The 23,174-nt window shown below is 34.1% G+C and overlaps 1 protein-coding gene across 1 annotated transcript in view; it reads left to right on the top strand.

Annotated features, from left to right (window-relative positions):
* The first annotated feature begins 1,406 nt into the window (after positions 1 to 1,406).
* LOC111086204 (potassium voltage-gated channel subfamily KQT member 5-like) overlaps positions 1,407 to 23,174 on the top strand; it is a 100,077-nt gene continuing 78,309 nt past the window's right edge. The window contains exon 1 of the mRNA XM_022388089.1: positions 1,407 to 1,687. Coding sequence (XP_022243797.1) covers positions 1,428 to 1,687 — 260 coding nt within the window. The 5' untranslated portion in view covers positions 1,407 to 1,427. The remainder of the gene's footprint in view (positions 1,688 to 23,174) is intronic.

The following is a 23,174-nucleotide window of genomic DNA, read 5'->3' as shown; positions in this document are numbered from 1 at the left end:
TCCCAAAAAGTCAATAATACAAAAAAACAAGAAAGAACAGCAAAAACTAATGATAGCGGGTTGTAACAAGCATGATTTACGTCGTAAGTAGATAATGCCAATGCGAACACTTTTACTATGCTATACAAGACCCATATCTCTGTTCGATTTCCCGCCGATTTTCGACGTTAAGGATTATTTCAACAGGAGCGCCACCAGGATTTTAACATGAAGAAAGGCTTGTTTCCTTCACGCACATTCGGATTGTGACGCGCGCTGATTTCGGCAGTACCGAGTGTGTTCTTACCACGTCAACAGGCGTTGGATGCACTAGGAACTTTTAGATAACGATAGCATTTGGAAGAATAGGTTGGAATTACTGAATCTTCACACGAGTTAAGATTGGACGTTCTAGCATTAATGATTAATCGCACAAAGTTGAAAAAAGACAAAAACCTAGATTAATATTTATCTTTATCAGTTACCCGAATTAGACTGAAATCGTTGCTTAAAAAAATCGCTGCAAATATTTTAATGCGAGAACCATAAAACTAACGCAGATTCATAGCGTGCAGGGAAAAGGAGACATTAGTCGACATCATCAGAGTGGATGTTAATGTGTTAGCGAGATCAGCTGGACATTGTGAACATAAATGCGATAACAGATGGTATTGTGGATGTTAATGTGAATGAACTAGTTAACTTGATCGAACTATTGTTCAGGTAAATGTGACAGCACCTGATGGTATTAATTAAGTGGATGTTAATGTGCAACATTAGCTCGATCAAACTTACATTATTCTCATAAGTGTGAAAACATTTGACATCATCGAATTGGATGTTAATGTGCAACATTAGTTCGATCAAACCTGTATTGTTCTCATAAGTGTGAAAACATTTGATATCATCGAAGTGGATTTTAATTTGCATCAGTAGCTCGATTAGATTTGTATTGTAGTGTGAAAACGGTAGCGTCGAAGTGGATGTTTATGTGTATCAGTAGCTCGATTAGATTTGTATTGTAGTGTGAAAACGGTAGCGTCGAAGTGGATGTTAATATGAACCAGTAGCTCGATCAGACTTGTATTTTCCCACATAAGTGTGAAAACAGTTGGTATTGTTAAAATGGATGCTAATGTGTACCAGCCAGTTAGATCAGAGAAAAGATAAAATAATACTGAATTCTTATTACTTTTTCAGTTTTATTCGTTTTCAGAGAAAATATAATGTATTTATATATTTAAAGAATTTGACATACTTTAAACAAATATACTGCAAGTGAATGTACGGTTTGTTTCGGAAAACCAGATAGATGTTTAGGGGGGGGGGCAAGAAGCAACAGGAATCAGCAACAGTCTTTATAGACAACATCATACCATGAGCCAGAATTTCTGTATACAGTAGAACTCTTGTTATAAGAAACTGTTGTAGTTCTACAAGAAATTACAATGTCACCACAAAGACACAGAACCATTGGGGAGTTAGCAGGTGAATCTCGTGCTGGCTTTGTGGAGAGGTTAGAACTTGGAAGGTTAGACTGTGGATCCACGAGCTCACAATTTCAGATATCCCGTACTAACCTACTGGGTAAACCAATCAAATCCTTTAACCGATCTCGAGACGTCCGATACAGGAAGAAACAAACCATGATCTACAACTTTCTGGAGAGACCACATGGGTTTAAACCAGTCCTTTATCATCTTAGCATGTAAGTATACGATGTAAATTGTCTTCAGATTAGATGGTATTAAGGTATGAAGAAGCAAAGTGACTTTAATTGAGTTCTTTACCGTCTTAATATCGTAAATACTTGTCGAAAACTATCTTCAGATTAGATAGTATTAAGGTAGGAAGAAGCAAAGTGACTTTGAATTCTTTACTAATTTTAGTTACGCATGTTCGTGTCGAAAAGTGTATTCAGATAAAGGTACGAAGAAGCAAAGTGACTTTAAATCAGTTCTTTACGTTCTTGGTTACGCATGTTCGTGTCGAAAAGTGTATTTAGATAAAGGTACGAAGAAGCAAAGTGACTTTAAATCAGCTCTTTACGCTCTTGGTTACTTAAGGACGTGTTGAAAGTTATTTTCAGATTAGATGGTACTAGAAGAAACTCTGCTCGTAGGGCGGCTGTTTGTGCTACCAGTTATTAATCGTAATATTCATACCTCATTGAAAAAATTTAGGAATAAGTGAATATTTTCTTAAAGGGATAGTTTTTCTGAGAAAAGTGTTCGGATTGTGCTCTTTAGTCACACGCAACTCATTGCATCAACATGATTCAATATACAGGGCTAAAAATTTTCATAAATTTTACTGATATAAACTGTAATGTTTTATATGTTAAAAGTGGTACCAAATGGTATTGAAAAAGTAATTTTTTAAGAACCCCAGTTTCTCAGTACTACATTTAAAATTTACACCAATAAAGATGTAATCAAACTCTCACGTACAGTCTTTGATACGGCTTGTTTGTTTGTAGATAAGCACAAAGCTACGCAATGGGCTATCTGTGTTCTGCCCACCACGAGTATCGAAACCTGGTTTCTAGCAGTGTAAGTCCGCAGACATATCTCTGTGCCACTGGGGGCCGTTGATAAGGAAACGAGACCCCCAGCTGTGACAATAATCCTCTTTCAAACTCTTTTGATTTATATATATATATATATTTGTTCTATTGTTATTAACAAAATATTTTTCTGTTAATATTATTTTTCACCTTAGAGTACAGCTATAAAATAAACCAAAGTTTAAATCTACAGTAACAGAACAATACCAAAATAATTCGTCATGTGTAGGGGAGAATGTTATTTTTATTGAAGAATTAGACACAATCTTGCGAAATAAAAAAAAAAGTTTTTCCATCATTTCGTATCAGATCGAATGTTGTGATTAGTTTACAATACCAGCAATGATTAAAATAAATATTTCTTAGCTCAGCCATTAGTAGTTCAACCTTTTTTTGTTTTACTTTAGAACTTGGTTTCTGTGTGCTGAACGTGACAATGGTAAGGTATGCTATGCTAAACAAACTGGCGAGAGTAATGTAAAACATTTAAAACTTGCATTAGCTGTCAGACTAAGTTTTCGACTAGCTAGGCACCGCAGTTGCAAACTATTTCAGTACCGGACCGTATAGCTAGTCGTTGAGAATGGATATCACTTTTTAGACTTGAAACGGATATTATATTGTAGACTCGTAACGGATATCACCTATTAAACTAGTAATAGGTATTACATTGAAGGTTCTTAACGGATAAACTCGTAACGGATATTACTTAGTAGATACGGAACGGATATTACCTGGTAAACTCGTAACGGATATTACCTAGTAGACAATTAACGGATATCATATATTAGACTCGTGACGCATATCACTTATTAGACTCGTAATGGATATTAACTAGTTGAATCGTAATATATATTATGTACTTGACTCTTAACAGATAACTACCCCATAGACTCGTTTGACTTTGATTAAACATTACGGGCTTTTAACATTCAAAATGTTGAATTAAGTTTAAATGTGGAAAAGCTATTTATTGTTTGTATAAATAGAGTTGTATGATTCAGTGTTGTTAAGTATTTACATAAACGGTGTTCAATGAAGTTTTTGAGCGAAGTATATCATTAGATGAAGCATTGATAAAGTTAAATGCAATTAACTATTTACATAAATAGTGCTTGATTACGTTTTATATTGAAGTATGTTCTTAGATATTTATATCATAGTGTTGAGTTTTAGATTAAGATATGTTGTTATATAAAACAGTGCTGAATGAAGTTTTTGTTCGAAATTTGCTATTAAATATTATTCACGACACGCAAAATATTTGCAGTAGTTTTCACGCCTTTCGCTTAAATTTCCCTTATTCTATCATTTTCACGCACGGCATTTAAACTAAGATTTCTTCCAGGGATTGCGTTAGATCAATAAATCCTCGTCTCTTTGAAAAAATTTGACGCGGTCAGACAAACAAACTAACTTAGATGTAACTTTATTTAATAAGACTACACTTAAAATAAAAAATAAAGGATATTAATGGTATTTATAATAGTTTACAGACTATGAAACAGTTATGAGCGTTCAGTGAATGACAAGGTTTTATGAGTTGAAACAAAGAAACTAACAAAAACGAAGAATAAAACCTGTACTAAATTATTGCAAAGTAAAATAAATGTAAAGTTGCAATGATGGCAAACTGAGCTGAATATGCAGAAACGTCTGAATGCATGTTCACAAAGTGATAAACATATGGTTTTGAATGAACTGCACATGAGTATTTTAGACTTAAATAAGTCGAGAAAACCCATAGCAATTGTATGTAGTGTAATATTCATTTTCTTTTAGGAAATCACTCAAGAGTTAAGTGTTTCTTGTGTGAAATACTTTGCAAATAAAACAACTCAAGTTGAAATCGAAACCAGTCGTCACGTGATGACAACGACATTATGCTATCGTGTAGCATACTTGTTGCATTAAAAATTTTGATTAAGCAAAAATCAGGTAAGGTGATTCTGAACGGAAACGCCAATATGCAATCCGGACAAAGGCATTTTTAATAATATGAGATTTGTGGCGTTTGATAGAGAAATTTACGAGAAAAGTTCCAGATAAACAAATGCAAGCGTATTATTTATATAGATTGACATCAGTTGTGTTGAATGAAATTAGGCATTGTTAACTATTGGCCTAAACAGTGCTGGATTAAGTTTTAGATTAAAATATGTTGTTAAATATTTATATAGTGTTAAATTATGCTTTAGCTTCATAAATATTGATGGACATAAACTTAATATAAACAGTCTTTAATTAAACTTTAGCTTCATAAATATCGATAAACATAAACTTAATATAGTCTTTAATTAAGCTTTAGCTTCAGAAATATTGTTAAACATAAAATTAATATAAACAGTCTTTAATTAAACTTTAGCTTCATAAATATCGATAAACACAAACTTAATATAAACAGTCTTTAATTAAGCTTTAGCTTCAGAAATATTGATAAACATAAACTTAATATAAACAGTCTTTAATTAAACTTTAGCTTCATAAATATTGATAAGAATAAACTTGATATAAACAGTCTTTAATTAAGCGATAGCTTCAGAAATATTGATAACCATGAACATTATTTTAACAGTATTGAATTAGGCTTTAGCTTCAAAAATATTGATAACCATAAATATTATATTAACAGTGTTGAATTAAGCTTTAGATTCAGAAACACTGATAACTATAAACATAATATAAACAACGTCAAGTATAGTTTAGCGTAGGAAACGTGTCTAACTAGTTAAATAAACAGGTTGTGTTCAGCTTTGTATTTTGATTTACCATCACGAAAAGAGCGAAATGAGTCAGTGAAATGAAAAAAAAAATGAAGAGGAAAACAAACAATGTTGAATGTGTCTACATAAGAATGTTAAAATAAAACAATCAGTACATAAATTCTCGACAGTGCTTGTCATTCTTTTAAGTAACGGTTATATACTTATTCATTGGCACGAAGTAGCGGTTGTGCTCTGCATCCCGTTTCTTCCGTTTAAAATTAGAACAAACAGTCGATCAGCACTCTAAACTTTTCACCAGAGGATCACGGGAGGAAGTAGTTTGTGTCCTAAGTATTGAAAACGACGTATTTAAAACTGCACACTCGTGCAATTCAGTTGTGGCATATATCCAATTACCACCTGTTCTAAACAGCCAATTTCAAATCTATTATTTCTTCGAGATACAAGAAAAACTATTGTCTAATACTGAGCTTCTAAGGAATGCTAAGACTTCAAAATATCATATTACCAGACAACACATGTGGTAATGTCAGAAATACCAAAACTCTAGGCTATAATTGTAAAAAAAAAAATGTGCGAAATACCAGATTACAAATGTAAACGATGTCAAAAGAACTACACTACCAGGTTACCAGAGTGATATTATCTGAAATACTAAATGCAAACAAAGTCAGAATTACTAAAATACCAAATTTGAACAATTTCAGAAGTACTAAAATATCAGGTTATAAAAGTGATGCTATCTGAAGTACTAAAATACCAGGTTATAAAAGTGATGCTATCTGAAGTACTAAAATACTAAATGTAAACAATGTCAGAATTACTAAAATAACAAATGTAAACAATGTAAGAAGTACTAAAATACTAAATGTAAACAATGTCAGAAGTACTAAAATACTAAAGGTAAACAATGTCAGAAGTACTAAAATACTAAATGTAAACAATGTCAGAAGTACTAAAATACTAAATGTAAACAATGTCAGAAGTACTAAAATACCAAATGTGAACAATGTCAGAATTACTAAAATAACAAATGTAAACAATGTAAGAATTACTAAAATACTAAATGTAAACAATGTCAGAAGTACTAAAATACCAAATGTAAACAATGTCAGAAGTACTAAAATACCAAATGTGAACAATGTCAGAAGTACTGAAATACCAGGTTATAAAAGTGATGCTATCTGAAGTACTAAAATACTAACTGTAAACAATGTCAGAAATACTACATAACAAATTAAAATGTAACAATGTCAGGAATACCACAATATCCAGGGCACAAATGCGACAATGTTTGAAATATTCAAATACCGAGTTATAAATGTGACCATGTCAGAAATACCAAATTAAGAACTTATATTCAGGGAAATACTATTTTTCTTTAGGCACTGAATTATAATCTTTGTTAAAAGCGTTTAGTTGATAGTACTTAATGAAGAGGGTTTATGGTGTTTGTGAAGGTCTACTTTCAACAATTGGACCTTTTCAAAGCAAGCGCTGGTTTTTAAAATCATTATGTTTTCAATATGGTACAGAAGCATAACCGAATGCAACAGTCTTTTCAATTTTGAAAAAAAAACAAAAACCAAAAAAAAAAAAACTGCGCACCTAAAATATACTTTTTAGTTATTTCTACTGTATTATAAAATATGTTATGTATTTGAAAGGTTTAATTCATTTTTTCTGTACAATTCTGTTGATATTTTTATAGTTTTTTAAAAATAAAACAAGAGGTTGTTAATGTTAATGCCTGAAGATGTCAATTTACGGTTCTCGGAGAACTACCCACTTTAGTGATCCAAATAACGAAGAAACAGAAAAATCACAAAAGATATTCAATTATACACGTTTTATCGATTGGAAGAGCAAGCAGGTTTGTTAATAAACACAAAGGGGGAAACAAAGTAGAAAACGTAATGGGATGAACACACTCACTTAGTCAATACAGAACCAATAATAACTCATACAGTCAACAAGAAAGAAAAACCTGATTTATCTCCGATTACCATTCAGTATTACTTTGTTACTTGCTCAAGAGAGTGTCGTTAAAGTGAAATTTAATTTGGAGAGAGAGAGAGAGGCCTTACTAGACAATGACAGCTGAATAGACTTTCTTAATGAAGCACTTTAGTGATCAAGATTAATTAGCAACAAGGCCCGGAGTTTAAAATACTTTTTTCCCCGTAAATGTTAATTAAATGCCCCAAAGTGATTTGTACAGTACTGTTTGGGATCGTTCTTAAGAGGTGAAAAGTTGTAAAAGCGTGTCACTCTTTGTAGTGAACTTTTGGGTTATAAATAAATGTTTTCTTTGTTGAATCTTGCGCAAAGCTACACGAGGGATATCTGCTCCAGCCGTTCCTAATTTGAAGAGACAGACTAGTGGGAAGGCAACTAGTCAATGCTACCCACCGTCAACTCTTGGGCTACTCTTGTCAGACCACTAATAAATATAAGTAAATTCTACAAGATGTCTTATAGTATTTAAACGTTACCATGCATATTGATATATTCTATACTCTCACCCACCCGCACCCTTACTTCCCTCGCACGCTCTCCACGCAACACACACTTATATAGAACGAAAGAGAGATAAAGTAAGAATATTGATTTAATTATACTGGATTTGCGTAAAAGCAGCACGATCATCGTATCTGTTACAGCCTCTAACATTATTGACTTGTCCCTTTTATTACTTACACGTTTATTAGCGGATAAACTCTGAGAAATAATTATTTCGTGGCTCAACTTTGTTACTAACATAGGTTTCAAGGTTGACAAGTGAAACTTATTGTTTACAGAAAATTCAGTTGTCTTGTAAAATGTTTTACAAAGGTATTATTAACACAGACACATTGAAGCGAGCCTGGTTTCTGACCGCTAGTTCTATAGCACAGAACTGAAGTATATGTAAAATACCGTTGATAACTAAACGTTATTGTTCACAGAATATTCAAGTGTCTGTAAAGTACTTTACATTAAATTTGGCAACTACAAATTATTATCAATAGAATCAAGCATCCTTTGAACAAGGTAGACTACTTAACATCAGTCCTTAAGATCAACTTTAAGTTAGAGATAAATACTATAGTTAATTTAAAATTAAACTTATACATGCCATCAATCTAAAAACATTGAAATTTTACAAACCTTATAATATAACATTCAGACCCTAAGGGCATATTATAGACTCCAAGAACAATAATGGTTGTATAAGAATAAAATTCTAAATGTAGCAAAAAATGCTGACATTAAGACCCCCGGTGGGTCAAAGGTAAGTTTACGGACTTAAATTCTAACATACAGGGTTCAATTCGCCGTGATGGATGACGTGAAGATAATCCATTGAGTAGCTTTGCACTGAGAAAAAACGACAACAGCAACTGACATTACAAGAACCAAGCGATCGACTTATTATATACAGGCAAATGCATACCAACATCAATTGATCAATATTACCAAGCGATCTATTCAACAGACGTTTCAGGTTAAGGTAGTAAGTGCACGGAGCATAATTGTGCTATTGATTTCTAGTCCATCAATATATCTGTATGTCTGTCTTCTTTTCTTTACGCATCCAGCTTATTTGAAATATTTTAAAAGTATCATTCATTTTAATAAGATACTCAGTTGAACAGTTTCTGGTGCAGTGACTACTGCTAATCAAAGACTCGAGCTCTTTCGAAAGGCGATGTTTTCCTTACCAAAAACAAAAAAAACTCTTTTTGAGTTTTCAAAGCGTCACCGAGTTTAGTATTTCTTAACTATAATCACCGCGATCTTCGACGATCGAAAAGCCGACTTTCACTTAACTTGAAAGAATACTATGTTGCTTATAACCCTCTACATCAGTGGTCCCCAGTTATTTTCCACAACAAGTCACTTCAGATGATAACCATAAAACCAAGGTACAGGCCTGATGTCGTTGGAGGATACACCATTTACCAAATATAATTATGTTACATTTGTAATATTTGATCAGAGTGCAGGGAACATATCAGATTTTCGAGCGACTGATGTGGCCCGCGGGCCACCAACTGGAGACCAGTTCTCTAGATGCTAGCCCACGCTCTAAAGGCTACAGCTGCTCGAGGGATGCAATGCAGGTGAACATTTAATGCCAGGAGATGTATTCTTGGAGAACCTGAAATAATATTGGTTGTTATGGTGATAAAGTATCCAGTATAATAAAACGCATCTATGACTAAATATACGTGTTTAAATCAACGTATATGGGCAAGCGATAAGAGCCCCAACTTTCGAGATTTAAAGCTCCCCTCCCATCGTAGTAAATAAAGCCTTGATGGCCATCGATTTATCCTTATTATTTCCGAAATTCATTTTGCTTTGTTGGCTTCAGCCACAGGCGTATAGTTACTTTAACAATCATGCTATATACGTACTGTTACTGTAATGCTCTGAGAAATAGTGAAAATCCGTATGATGGGAGTGAAATACCGGTCCTGTAAAGCAGAATATTCTACACTATACTGCTAGGTATTTACTACACTATCATTCATATTTCAATACGTGACGTAACTTAAATAATAAAAATGTAGATTTACCGTATGTTATTGTTGAGCAGCTCTTAGCATGCCTGAAGTGCTCAGTAATTATTTTTCGCGATAGGCAGCATAAGTAGCTTAGAGCGTTTGATCTGAGCGAAACCAAGAGTGCAACACAATTAACCATGAAATAATTCAGATTTATAGATTAACTTAAACTTTCCCGTCAATGGGGACGGGTACGTTTGCTTGTATAGAATAATTCAGTGTGTTATGTGTTGAGAACTAACTCTTATTAGCTATCTAGAAGCCAGTGTTATTTATATTCATATCAGTGTTTGTTTTGTCGCTGTTTTTTTTTTCAACGCAAAGCTACACAATAAGCTATTTGAGGTCTGTCCACCGCGGATAATTGAACTCCGGATTTTAGCGTTGTAAGTTCGTAAACTTAGCGCTGTCCTAACGTGGAACCATATCTGTATTAGTTTATGAACATGTTAAAGTCCGGTTTTACATTTATTCGTACTGGAGAGTACATAGCCAGGTCCAATTTTAAACAGTACATTTATTTGTGCAAAAAGTTGAAAGGACATTTAAATAACTTTTTTTTTTATTCGGAGTCAATAGGGCTATAACGGACAACGACATATATATATATATTCAATATAAAAAAATTTCATATTATTGTTAAAAATATAAAATGTGTTAATTATTTACACTTATAATAATAATAAGTTACGGAGTTTCCCGAAGCTTAAATAGATTCTACTCACGTGATATGGTGACGTCATAGAACAGACTACGTGTTGCAGACCATCTTGGAATACTTTAAAAGTTGTAGTTTAAACGTCGAAAGCTAACGAAACATTCTAAACCAATAGAGCTGAACTCTGTGATAAAAATTACTTTAATTGCGGATGTTTTTTTTTTTTCATGTTCCTCTTAATTTGTCGATTGCCTCAGATTTTTACTTGCGATGGATAAATTAAAAGGTACATGAAAGGAAAACATATTGAAGTACATTTCTTCTTGGTAGTATTTTGCTAATTTCAACTATATCAGTTGAGGATCTGCGTTTTTCTTTTTCGAAAGCTCCCTCCCTCGTGATTTCGATCAAGTTTTCCGTTTTGCACTGTCTGACAGCAAATCATCCACTCCAGGAAATATCTTTGGTATAGCGTTTGATTGTACTTTAATTCTAGCACCATTGTATCATATTTATACTTTTTTTATGGAATCACGATCAGATTATGTTCCCTCAAAATATGATGAGCAGAGTCGACTATGATTCGTAACACTTGGCAATGTAAAGTTTTTATGCATCCAAGTTTTTTCTTGTCGCCTGGCCCTAGAAAACAAAACATTTTAACTTGTTAGAGTGCCAGCTCTATTATTACAACCGAACGCCACACAGTAAACCATTTTCGCAATACAAAGAGCACGATTTCGATGAAGAAAACAAATAAGCAAACTTACATATAATAGAAATAAGCATCCCACGCTTTTAACTGACTGTAATTTCTTGTGGTGGCTGGTGCTTGCGACGTCAAAAATTCTCGCTAACAGAAACATACATCCATTTTGCACATTGAGCAGTGAAAAGAATGGGTTGTATGCCGCTAAAAACTTTATAAATTAAGTTAGTTGTATATTTTTCAACAAACTTTTAATTAGAACACCAATTTCTGGATAAAAGTTAAGAAAACTAAAAAAAAAAAAAACTGTTTAAAGATCCATTAATTCTTACACTTGTTTTCCTTATGGTTCTTTACATCTAGTTTTGTGCTATTTATTAATTAGTTCGTTAACTATAGAAATTAATACACATAACACACGTCAGAGGAAGCAAGACTTATGAATATGCGTGCTGAAGCATAGTTCTAAACGTAATAATTGAATACTGTTTATTATATGTGCAATTTTGAACATAACAAAAGATCTGTACTACGATAACGGCACAGGAGATCGTTCAACAGAGAAGAACTAAATGATGGTAAGTATAGGGCTACCACTTTCATTGTATATTTTATATATATATGCGAAAATATGAAAAGATTGTGTTTTCTTAATAATGCATTATCTGCTTTAATTCAAAAAGTACCAGTCACTCTCAGCAGTTTCTTACTACATTACATCAGTAGTCGCGTATACGTTTCTTTGTATTTAGTAATTAAGCTACGTGTAATTATTTTCATGACTTTACTAGCACAGTTCCGCAAAAAAATTGCGGTCAAATCAGTATCATTATCGCAACTGTACTTCTTTAAATACATGATTTCTAAAATAATACAAAAATAATTTAATCGCAGACATCGAAATATCTTGTCTTAGGCCTAACATTATTTAGCTTTATTAAGTACGGCCAATATTCGATAAATTAACACTATAACTTGTGTACGTTTTTTGCTTAAGTTTATTTACTACTAAACTTTACCGTACTTAATACTATGAATAAATAAACTTATAATGTTATTGTACGACTTAACATTAGATCTTTTAAAAACTTTGATCAGTTTTTAATATATTGCTGTACAAAATGTCTACTAAAATACTTTTACGTCCGCCCTTTGTTTACATTCACTGAAATGAAGTGCTCGCGCGCATTCACATTTAGATAGTAAGGTACACGCGCATTTTACAGACGGACAAAACTGTTTATTATTCTAATAGATCTTGCATTGTATAAATATATATATTAATAGGAGTTGTACGGCTTCTCAAGATAACCATGCGCAGGCGGCACAGTTTTTATTTTTGGGAATAAATTTGCGTTACTACTGTTTTTACGTTTTGATTATATCTTTTTCACACCTATATATATGTGTGTGTGTATAGAAAATTAATGCTTAAACAGTCAAACAAAATCAAATCAAAAGGAAGGATTGCGTTAAAAACAGCAAATCCAAACCTGTGATAAATGACATTTTAATGAACAAAACAAGCCCAAACAAAATTAAATTATTTCGTTTTTCTTTTACTTTGGAGAGCAGTCACCTTCCCACAACTGTCTGCAGGCAGTGAAGGGTGATATAGATGTGGGAAGTTGTGGGCTTGAGCACCCACGTCTATTTTTCCTAACTTGTACTTCTTTTTATGATTTTGTTATTATTATTATCTGAGTTTCTTCACGTGATACTAGCGAACGGAGGCTAAGACTGATAGACGGCGTATCTGCACCGCAATGTGGGTCCTACTACCGCAGTCACCTCCAAAAAAACAGGACATATTATACATCCCACATTATATATATAGCCTGTACCCTGGGGATCCTTTTAATTTATGCAACATTTTAAATTTAATTTTGTTTGGGCTTGTTTTGTTCATTAATATATATATATATATTTATCGGGTGATTTAAAAGTCCCGATTTTAAATATTGTGTTGAAGTAGGTGTGGAATATCGAACATTTGTTGACATAGGGTTCTAGGCATATTGGAAGCGATTTGTTACCTAACATGATAATAGATATAAAGGTCAATCAGACGCCTCCTCTGAAACTATCAGTCTGAGGTAAAATGTGTCAATTGAAAATATTTGACTTTAATGCAAAGTGAGTTATAAAATGATACAAATTTATGCAAATCAGAGATAGAATTTGGATGACTTTGATATGATCTTTATATCATTACATCATGTCAGCTAACGTTTGTTTGTTTTTTGAATTTCGCACACAGCTACTCGAGGGCTAGTTGCGCTAGCTGTCATTAATTTAGTGGTAATAGAGTAGAAGGAAGGCAGCTAGTTAACACCGCCCACCGACAACTTTTGGGCTAGTCTTTTACCAACGAAAGGTGGGATTAACCGAACATTATAACGTCCCCACGGCTAAACGGGCGATCACGTTCGTTCGGTGACTGTATTCGAGCATGCGATTGGGCACCCTAATCACCAAACCATACCAGGTCATCATGTAACCAATGACTTCCAATATGCCTAAACATCCTGTAGAAAAAATATATAGAGGGAAATTATTAAATTACAAACAGTCCTTTCTTGCACATATATGGAATATTAACTGATATTAGGAACACGTTTAGTTTGTAAAAAAAAATATTCTTTAATCGTTTCACGAACTCTTATAAGAATCATACACCCAAACAATAATGATAAAAAACCACCTTATCATGAGTACTGAGTGTTATGAAAATGATTTTAATTATTAAGTACTAAATGTTATTGCATCAACGTCTATTTTAGCAACCTTAGCATACCGAAAAGCGAGAACAGTAAGGTTAAATATGACACACAGATGATGTACATCAGGGCCAAACATGATGTGTACAGATATTAAACATCTGGGCTAAACATGATGTGTACAAATACTAAACGTCAGGGCCAAACATGATGTGTACAAATATTAAACATCAGGGCCAAACATGATGTGTACAGATACTAAACATCAGGGCCAAACATGATGTGTAACAATACTAAACGTCAGGGCCAAACATGATGTGTACAAATACTAAACGTTAGGGCCAAACATGATGTGTACAAATACTAAACATCAGGGCCAAACAGGATGTGTACAAATACTAAACATCAGGGCCAAACATGATGTGTACAAATACTAAACATCAGGGCCAAACATGATGTGTTCAAATACTAAACATCAGGGCCAAACATGATATGTTCAAATACTAAACATCAGGACCAAACATGATGTACAGATGGAAAACATATTTTAAACATCAATTTGGAACATTTATATTTCTGTATGAGGGAGAGGGAGTGGGTACTTTAAATTTAAAATTTACGACTTTAATTGCGGTCCTACCTTTCGTATATATATTAGCACTGATTGACTTTTCTTGTTTAAAACAATAACAAGTAACTGTTATAGTAAGCCATGCAGTTAGTAGCAAAAGTGGAACAAGTTTGCAGTTTCAAATGAAGATTAAAAGCTGGGTGTTTCTGGTTTAAATTCGACTTCGCTTGACAACGATCTTACAAATTAGAATCCTTTAACGATGCCCATCCTCAGCAAGAGTTCCCATCGTTATCTGCATCATTTCACCTTGAAAACACATAATGAACTACATTTCTGATATATTTCCTGTTTTTGACATCATGTGTACCTTATTTCACTGGTGGATCGTCTACTTCTGGATCACAAATGTTCTTCACGTAGCAAAGACAAGTAAACTATTAAATTAATATCAAACATTATATTTTCAGGAATGTCACCTTTAAAACTATATATATATATATTATATCTGAAATAACGGTTTTGTTTTCAGTTTTGCGCAAAGGTCTATCTGCATTAGTCGTCTCTAATTTATATGTGAAAGACTAGAGGGAAGACAATTAGTCAACACCACCTTCCGCCATCTTTTGGGATACTCTTTTACCAACGACTATAACGTTTCCACAGCTAAAAGGGCGAACATGTTCGGTGACGGGGATTCGAATCCGCGATCCACATATTGCGAGTAGAGCGCCATAACTATGCTAGGCTACTGCTTGAAAGAGTCGTTAACTTTATCTGAATATATATAAAAAAGTTGACCTCTATATACAGCGGAACGGAAGGTCCAAGGTTTGTTCCACTGAATACGCTCTGTATTTTCAATTGCATGTAATTTATAACCACAAAAATCAGTCGTGTTATGTGGTTATGAATAGCATTGAAGATCCCGGTGACTGGTTTCTTTCCGATTCCTTCTGGTCAAAAGTTCTAAGTAAGGATGGGTTGTGACCGTACTTTTGGGTCTCTGACCTGGCCGTTTAGTCTGTATATTGAAAACACCAAATATGTTTCTTTGAAATTGGAAATGGAAAATTTGTCGCAAGTTAAATTATCAGCAAAACTCTCACTGAATTTGTAAACTTTTAAAAAATATTCTTAATACTCATTTTTTCTTATCTAATAAAGAGTAACTACTAAAATCTATAAAACATTGATACATGACACTGTCTTGGGAACTGTAATGTTGCTTAATGTAACACATATCTATTTATATTGGATAATAAATCCCAAGTCAGCCGGTGGGTTAACGATAAGTTTACGGGCTATAATCCGTGGCTCAATTTCCCGCGGTGGACACAGCACAGATAGCCCATTGTGTACCTTTGCACTAAAAAGCACAACTATTACAGCAACAACAACAACTCCAAAACCACAGTTACATGAGTAGTGTAGTTTTAAATTATATCAGCTCCTGTCAGCTCAGCCTCGATAATATTATCTCAGTGGGCTTTTTATACGTTTAGATTATTTCGCGTTTTAAAACGTACCATCGTAAGACGGACAAACTCGAGCTCCATGTCAAGCTCGAGCTCTCTTTCGTCCTGGAGGAGTAGAAAGATGCGTGTGTATAAAGGAAATCCACTCCAAGTAGTTTATCCAAATTTAAATACATTTAAAGCTTATTTGGATAACATACCCTATGGCTCGTCAGGTTCAGCTGATGGAAATTGATATTCAGGTGATTATTGTTAGGTTTAGTTTTTGTTAACTGGAAAACTATACAATATCGTGGTGTAAGAGGGCATATTACAGCCCTGGAGCAAAATTAATTTGGCTCCTTACACAGCCAAACTCTACAAATGTAACCTAAGTAAAAGAATACACAAAGTTGTAACATAAATAAGTTAAAACATGTATCTAATTATTTTGTGCAATATTAAGGTGGAAGGGTTGGGGGGGGGGGGCGTTTAGTTATTGATTCATAGTGGGCCTCGAAGATTGCTGCACCAGCCCTGATCACAAGTGGGCCTTTCATGCTTGGTCTGAAAAGTGTTACTTTTGTGTATTTTACAAGTGGGCGTATAGCAGTTGGGACTGAGTATTATGAGACAAGCCCCAGGATCAAAATATTATTCTTACTTTTCATGAGCTGAGCTATGTTTTTTCAGGTTGGTCTAAATTAGCGTTATGAGCCCTGAAGCCCCGAGCTAACGAGTGTTAATGGGTAAACGTTTTATTACTCGATAAGAACAAATATCTATCCATGTATATAAAACGCGGTTGTCCCGTCTGTCTGCTTGTGAGGAATGGCTCAAGCAATTTTGATGAAATTTGGAAGAGGACAGCATGTTTATCCCCAAAGATCGAGTTTAAACAATCGGACGAGCGGCTCGAGCTTGGCGGCCATTTAAGCTTTACCGCCTTAATACCGAGAATGAGGGCTCAACTGAGGAAGAAGGTCAGTAGCACCGAACCCAAACGTAAATGGCGTTTAATGCCGCGTGTAGCACAGGTACCTTTGAATCGGCCCGGCATGGCCAGGTGGTTAGGGCGCTCGACTCGCAATATGAGGGTCGCAGGTTCGAGTCCCCGTCCCACCAAACATGCTCGCCCTTTTAGCTGTGGGGGGTGTTTTAATGGGACGGTCAATCCCACTAATCGTTAATAAAAGAGTAGCCCAAGAGTTGGCGGTGAGTAGTGATGACTAACTGCCTTCCCTTACACTGCTAAATTAGGGACGGCTTGCGCAGATAGCCCTCGTGTAGCTTTGCGCGATATTCAAAACAAACAAACAAAAGCTTTTAATCGGCTCTAAACAATAGAAGCGGACAGCTCATGCTTTCATTTATAATATTACTTTTTAAAACATGTATTGATGGTATCTTTGATAGTCTTTCATATTTCAACCAACACAAGGCAAACAAAATTCAAGTACTAAATCTATCTGAAGAAGTTAGACAGTATTAAATTCTTTTTTTGTTATTTATGTGTTCTGTATATAGAAATTAAAAACTCCATAAATTGTGATTAATATCCATGTTCTGTTGTAAATCTAACGTTTGAGTATTGAGAAATAATAATAAAAACCTTAAAATTCAACGAATAGTTCTCATGATTGAAAAACAATAAATATGTCCTAACGTATTCAGTGGTGTAATGATAAATTTCATAATGCCGGAGACCTGCCAAGAATTGTCAGACGCTATTATCAGGGTAAAGATCGCATATTGAAAACATAACTTACATTTTTGTGACTTCATTTCAAATAGAAAAAATACATGCCGCATTGATTATTATTTCCGCCACCGAAGATAGAGTTTATGTTTTCATCCCTGTGTGTGTGTGTTTGTCAGCAAGATTTCTCGAAAACGGCTGTATGGATTTGGACGAAAGTTGGTATACATTTGGACTATAACCCAACTCAGAAGTGTTCAGTTTTTGGAAGGTCAAGGTCACAGCAAGGTGACGAAAACTCAAAAAATTAACATGGTGACCGATTTATCACACTATTTTTGCTCTATAACTCAGTCAAAAATGATTGGATTTTGATGAAACTTGGTGGGCATAAGTAGAATATTATTTCTCATTGTCCTGCCAAAAATGGTTTGTGTCTGTTGATAATGATGGACATACGGACACCTTTTCTTATTTTTTGAGAGCCAAATATGATCAACGCTTCATGGCGAAGTATGCGCTCTACTGAGTGACCCTCTAGTTTGAAACTATTACACTATAACTAAATTGAATACGCATTCAACTTTCTTTAAATTAAGTAGCAAGAAAAAAACAGAACAGAAATAACTGGATACCGTATAAAAGTCACAGCAAGTTTTAAAAACGCATATCTTATTAACTTACAATATTTCTAACTGCGCTACATTACTGATAACTTTGACTTTTATAATGCTTTGCACACCTCCTGCTCCTACCAACACGAATAACTAGAAAAATGCGACCTCTATTGTGTGTAATGTAAATAATAAGCCTTTGAAAATGTGTACATTTTTAGACACTGGGTATATTTGTAAAATATATTTTATCAAATGTCTTAATATCACATTCGTGTGTCTTAATAACCATGACGTATAAAAAAGGTTTTCATGATTTTAATGTTTTGATACCTACTCTTGAGCCAGAAAAGTCGCACAGTGCCTGACGCCATCTCTTGAGGGAGGGTGACAGAGTATGTACTTGACAAACAGCTAGTGTTCTGAGAATTTGGTTATGAAAGACATTTAAAGTTAAGTGTAAACTGAATAACTTATTTCTATATACCTATTTTGAGTTTTAGAAGTGGCAGTACTCAGCTACAATTCAGGAGTGAGAGTAGCACTCTAGCGGCATTACACCCCTGTACATGCTGTAAGTATACGGAAAAGATACGAAGGCAACAAACATTCTTCAAACCACTGTTTTTTTTACAAAAAAATAGGGGGTATTAACCTAGTAAAAAATTAATGAGTTTAGATAACATGTATTTAGGCATACTGCTTACTACATCAAAATAAATAAAAACCACTTAATTATTACATAAATGATTAGTTTCTTCAAGTGAATGTTGGTTTAAAGCAACTCAAGATCAAATAATATTTGGTGAATTGTGCTTATAATGCTCTCTTTTCACAGCACGTGAGATATATTAATACGGGTATTTCTAAAACATACTCTTTGAAATTATATATATATATATTCATTTTTTATTGTTAAACACGTTTAGCTTGGCGAAAATATGAAACAGGGAATTCCCCGAAAACGTTATAACTTAGTGACACGAGGCAAACTCAAGAACTTCATGTTCCCGGGTCGATCGTGGCCTAGTCGTTAGCATGCCGCAACTGTGAATCGTAGTATTTATGGCTCACGACCAGTTGTCACCTAAACGCGCTCCGCAGTTTAGGGCTACAGATGCGCCATAACAGAGACAGCCGGATAAGAAAGCTTAAGAGTTGGGGATGGCTGCTATAGTTAAAATTAAGGAGTTTAAGACTTGACGATGGTTGCTATAGTTTACCTGCCTTCCTTTTAGTTCACCAGTTAAAATTAAGGAGTTTAAGATTTGACGATGGCTGCTATAGTTTACCTGCCTTTCTTTTAGTTCACCAGTTAAAATTAAGGAGTTTAAGATTTGACGATGGCTGCTATAGTTTACCTGCCTTCCTTTTAGTTCACCAGTTAAAATTAAGGAGTTTAAGATTTGACGATGGCTGCTATAGTTTACCTGCCTTCCTTTTAGTTCACCAGTTAAAATTAAGGAGTCTAAGATTTGACGATGGCTGCTATAGTTTACCTGCCCTCCTTTTAGTTCACCAGTTAAAATTAGGGAAAGCTCAAAATTCTGAAACAAACAAAACAGCTAATATTTCTTGTTTGTTTTTCAAGATATATCTTTCGTTGACAATCAAAAAGTACGATTGAAGTTTGTTTTATAGCAATTATGAAATTCAAAACCTGTTTTTAAGATAAATTACTTATCCACGTAGTTTTGAAGAAAGCTTTCTCAAAAATCTTTAGCAATCTATGGTTATCTATACTAATATTTGACACTTTTTTGCTTTACCCGACGGTTTTGTTTTTGTTATGAAGATTATGAATACCTTGTATAATTTCCCATAGGATTAGTTTGTTAAATTTGATTAAAATGCCGTTAACATTATATTGGTTTTATATGATTGTAAACGTTATCCTTCTAGATTAGGTTTCCTTATGATAATTGAATTTATATTTAACTTAACAATGGATTGGTATCATCAAGGGCTTTAAATGGCCCACAGAATTGTAAAACAATAGAATAAGACTGAATAAAGCAGAAGGTGATCTTGAATAGGCCTTCTGTTATATTGTATTTAGTCACTTTGTTGATATGCCCTAAGTTTGTGCTTCGACACAGCACGTATTTGGGAAAAAACACGAACTGATTTAAAATACTTCTCAGAAGAGAATGGAAACTTGTAGGGTATGTTACGCATTTCGAGAGTTTGTTTTTGCCAAGTTTCAACTCTGTGTCTCAAGGAGGATTTAGTGTTCCGAAACTTTTAGGGGTGAGTCAGGCATGGTAGAAAATGCAAATACAGAGTTGGGAGGGGGATTTTCAACTATTTCATTCATAAATAGCTTAGTAACGTCATTGTCCTCAATTGTTGCTGATTTCAGCAGCATATATATATATCATGAAATGGATTCACCGTTCCTGAGTCTCCCTGAGCAGTAAGAGTTACTACAGTGACATTATTGGCCTGATTGTTGCTGTTTCCAGCAGCATGGGTATCATGAAAGGGCTTCATCGACCCCGAGTGTCACGAAGCAGATACGTTTTACCACGTGTGATTGCAACAAGGACCCGTGGCTACTTATAAACCCGGTTGCTGCGGCAAAGATAACCTTTAGATTATTGAATCCAAGTACACACCTTTGGTGGAAAAACATTTCATGTGAACTGTGGCCACAAAGTAGTAACCATTGTTCAAAGGAAAGACTTCAACATGGTTAACTCTGACAGCAACAAAGAAAACCCTTACAATGCTATAGGCATACTCGAGTTACACTTGTGTTGATAGAAAGTGCTGTTGGACATAATGAAGGGGTCGTTAGGATGCTGGGAGGCGAGGGATATTAGTTCTATGATGAAAATGTAATGAAACCCAAATACGATACAAATACGTACAAAATGTACCATAGAGTCAAAATTTCATTCTGTTAAGCCTACAGCATGAGAAATAGTGGCTAACATCTATTATAACTAATGTGTTTCTGTGATATCCTGAGCAAATAGTGGCTAACATGTGGTATAGCTGACGCGTTTCAGTGATATCATAAGAAACGGTGGCTAACATCTATTATAGCTAATGTGTTTCATTGATATCAGGAGAAAGAGTGGCTACATCTATTATAGCTAATGTGTTTCTGTGATATAATAAAAAACAGTGGCTAACATCTATTATAGCTAATGTATTTATGTGATATCATGAGAAACAGTGGCTAACATTTATTATAGCTAATGCTTTCAGTGCTTCAGCATTTAACAGGCAAAAAGCCCGCATCTCTTGGTATGTGAATTTGTTTCTGTTGAAATAGTGCAAGTTTACATTGTGTACTATAAACTGGAACAAAATTCACTCCCAAGTTTTGTACTATGAAACGATGTTCATGAATCTCCTTGTGTCCATGTGTGCCTTGACGCACAATACACACTTGTGTAGGGTTTTTTACCCCAAGAAACATTTTCAAACCGAAATTGAAAAGCACAAAAGGTTAGGAAATAACCATTAAAAACTGGAGCATAATCCACTTTTTTATGTTTTCCGACGCTCTTTCCCTGCTTAGTCCACATATCCTCTAAGCCCACTTTGATAAGATAGCAGTCAGTGTAAGTACGAAATTATAATGAACTGAACTGAAAAAAAAAAGACATTTGTTTTTACTGTTGTCTCTCTGTACTACGAAAAAATTACAGTTTGGTTCAAAGTGGCTTCTTACTTTAAATTTCTTTACTAAATTTTTGATTGTTCAGACAGATACTCTGGGGCGTCGACCCTGCTCCTCTCCGTTCCTATATCTATGATTAAGAGCAAGCTAACGACATTTTGATGTAATTAACTGACAGATGCACATTGTTAGACAGGTCATAAAACTTACAAATTTTGTTATTTTTGCTGTGTGAAGGAAAAGAGGTCTTCCTTTAATATCTAGTTAGAAGTAAAAACCACAGGTGGAGAACTTTTAGAAGATGTTGATATGGCCAACCTGCCTTATGATTTTTTTTGACGACGTTTCGGTGAGAATACACGGAAGTGCAACGAAACGTCGTCTAAGAAAAAGCTAACCAGGCAGGTTGTCAATATATTAATTTCGTCTGTTATCAGACATGTTGCAGAAAGGCAAACCTAAAATCTCTATAAGTGATTTCGAAGATAAACAAAGTCACACCTGAAGTTTTATTATATTTTAGTTTTGGATTTCTGCAACATGTCAGATGATAGACAAAATGAAGACAGAGCTCGTGGAAGCTGTGTAGTCTAATACAATGTACGTCAAGCTGATACAGGTTTCTAACATATACAAACTTCACCACGTGTTGTCTGCATGATGTTTCAATGAATGCTGACTACATTTTTGTGTGATGTTGCAGTGAATGTTAACAATTGTTTTGTGTGATGTTGTGATTAACATTAACAACTGTTATTTGCGATGTTGCAGTGAATGTTAAAAACTCTCTTGTGTGATGTTGTAATGAATATTAACAATTGTTATGTGTGATGTTGCAGTGAATGTTAAAAACTGTCTTGTGTGATCTTGTAATGAATATTAACAACTGTTATGTGTGATGTTGCAGTGAATGTTAAAAACTGTTTTTATAATATTGTAGTGAATATTGACAACTATTTTGTGTGATGTTGTAGGGAGTGTTAATTACTGTTTTGTTTGATGTTGCAATGAATATTAACAACTGTTTTGTTTGATGTTACAATGAATATTAAAAGCAGGTTTCTGTGATGTTGCAGTGAATATTAAAAACTGTATTTTATGATGTTCTAGTGAATATTGATAATTGTTTTGTATCGATAAGAAAGCTGGCAGTGAGCGGAATTTAATTATTAATTAAATTTTGAAATTACTAATGTGCAGTTGGTCTTAAACCAAACAGTTTTGACATTTACATATCTTCTCAAACTGCTAACGTTCTAGTTTTGTTAGCAGTTGTTTGGTTAAGTAC

The sequence above is a fragment of the Limulus polyphemus genome, unplaced genomic scaffold, assembly GCF_000517525.1.
Source record: "Limulus polyphemus unplaced genomic scaffold, Limulus_polyphemus-2.1.2 Scaffold918, whole genome shotgun sequence".
NCBI classification, from domain to species: Eukaryota; Metazoa; Arthropoda; class Merostomata; order Xiphosura; family Limulidae; genus Limulus; species Limulus polyphemus.
The sequence above is the reverse complement of the archived record's forward strand: the minus strand, read 5'-3'. Positions and strand labels throughout refer to the sequence as shown.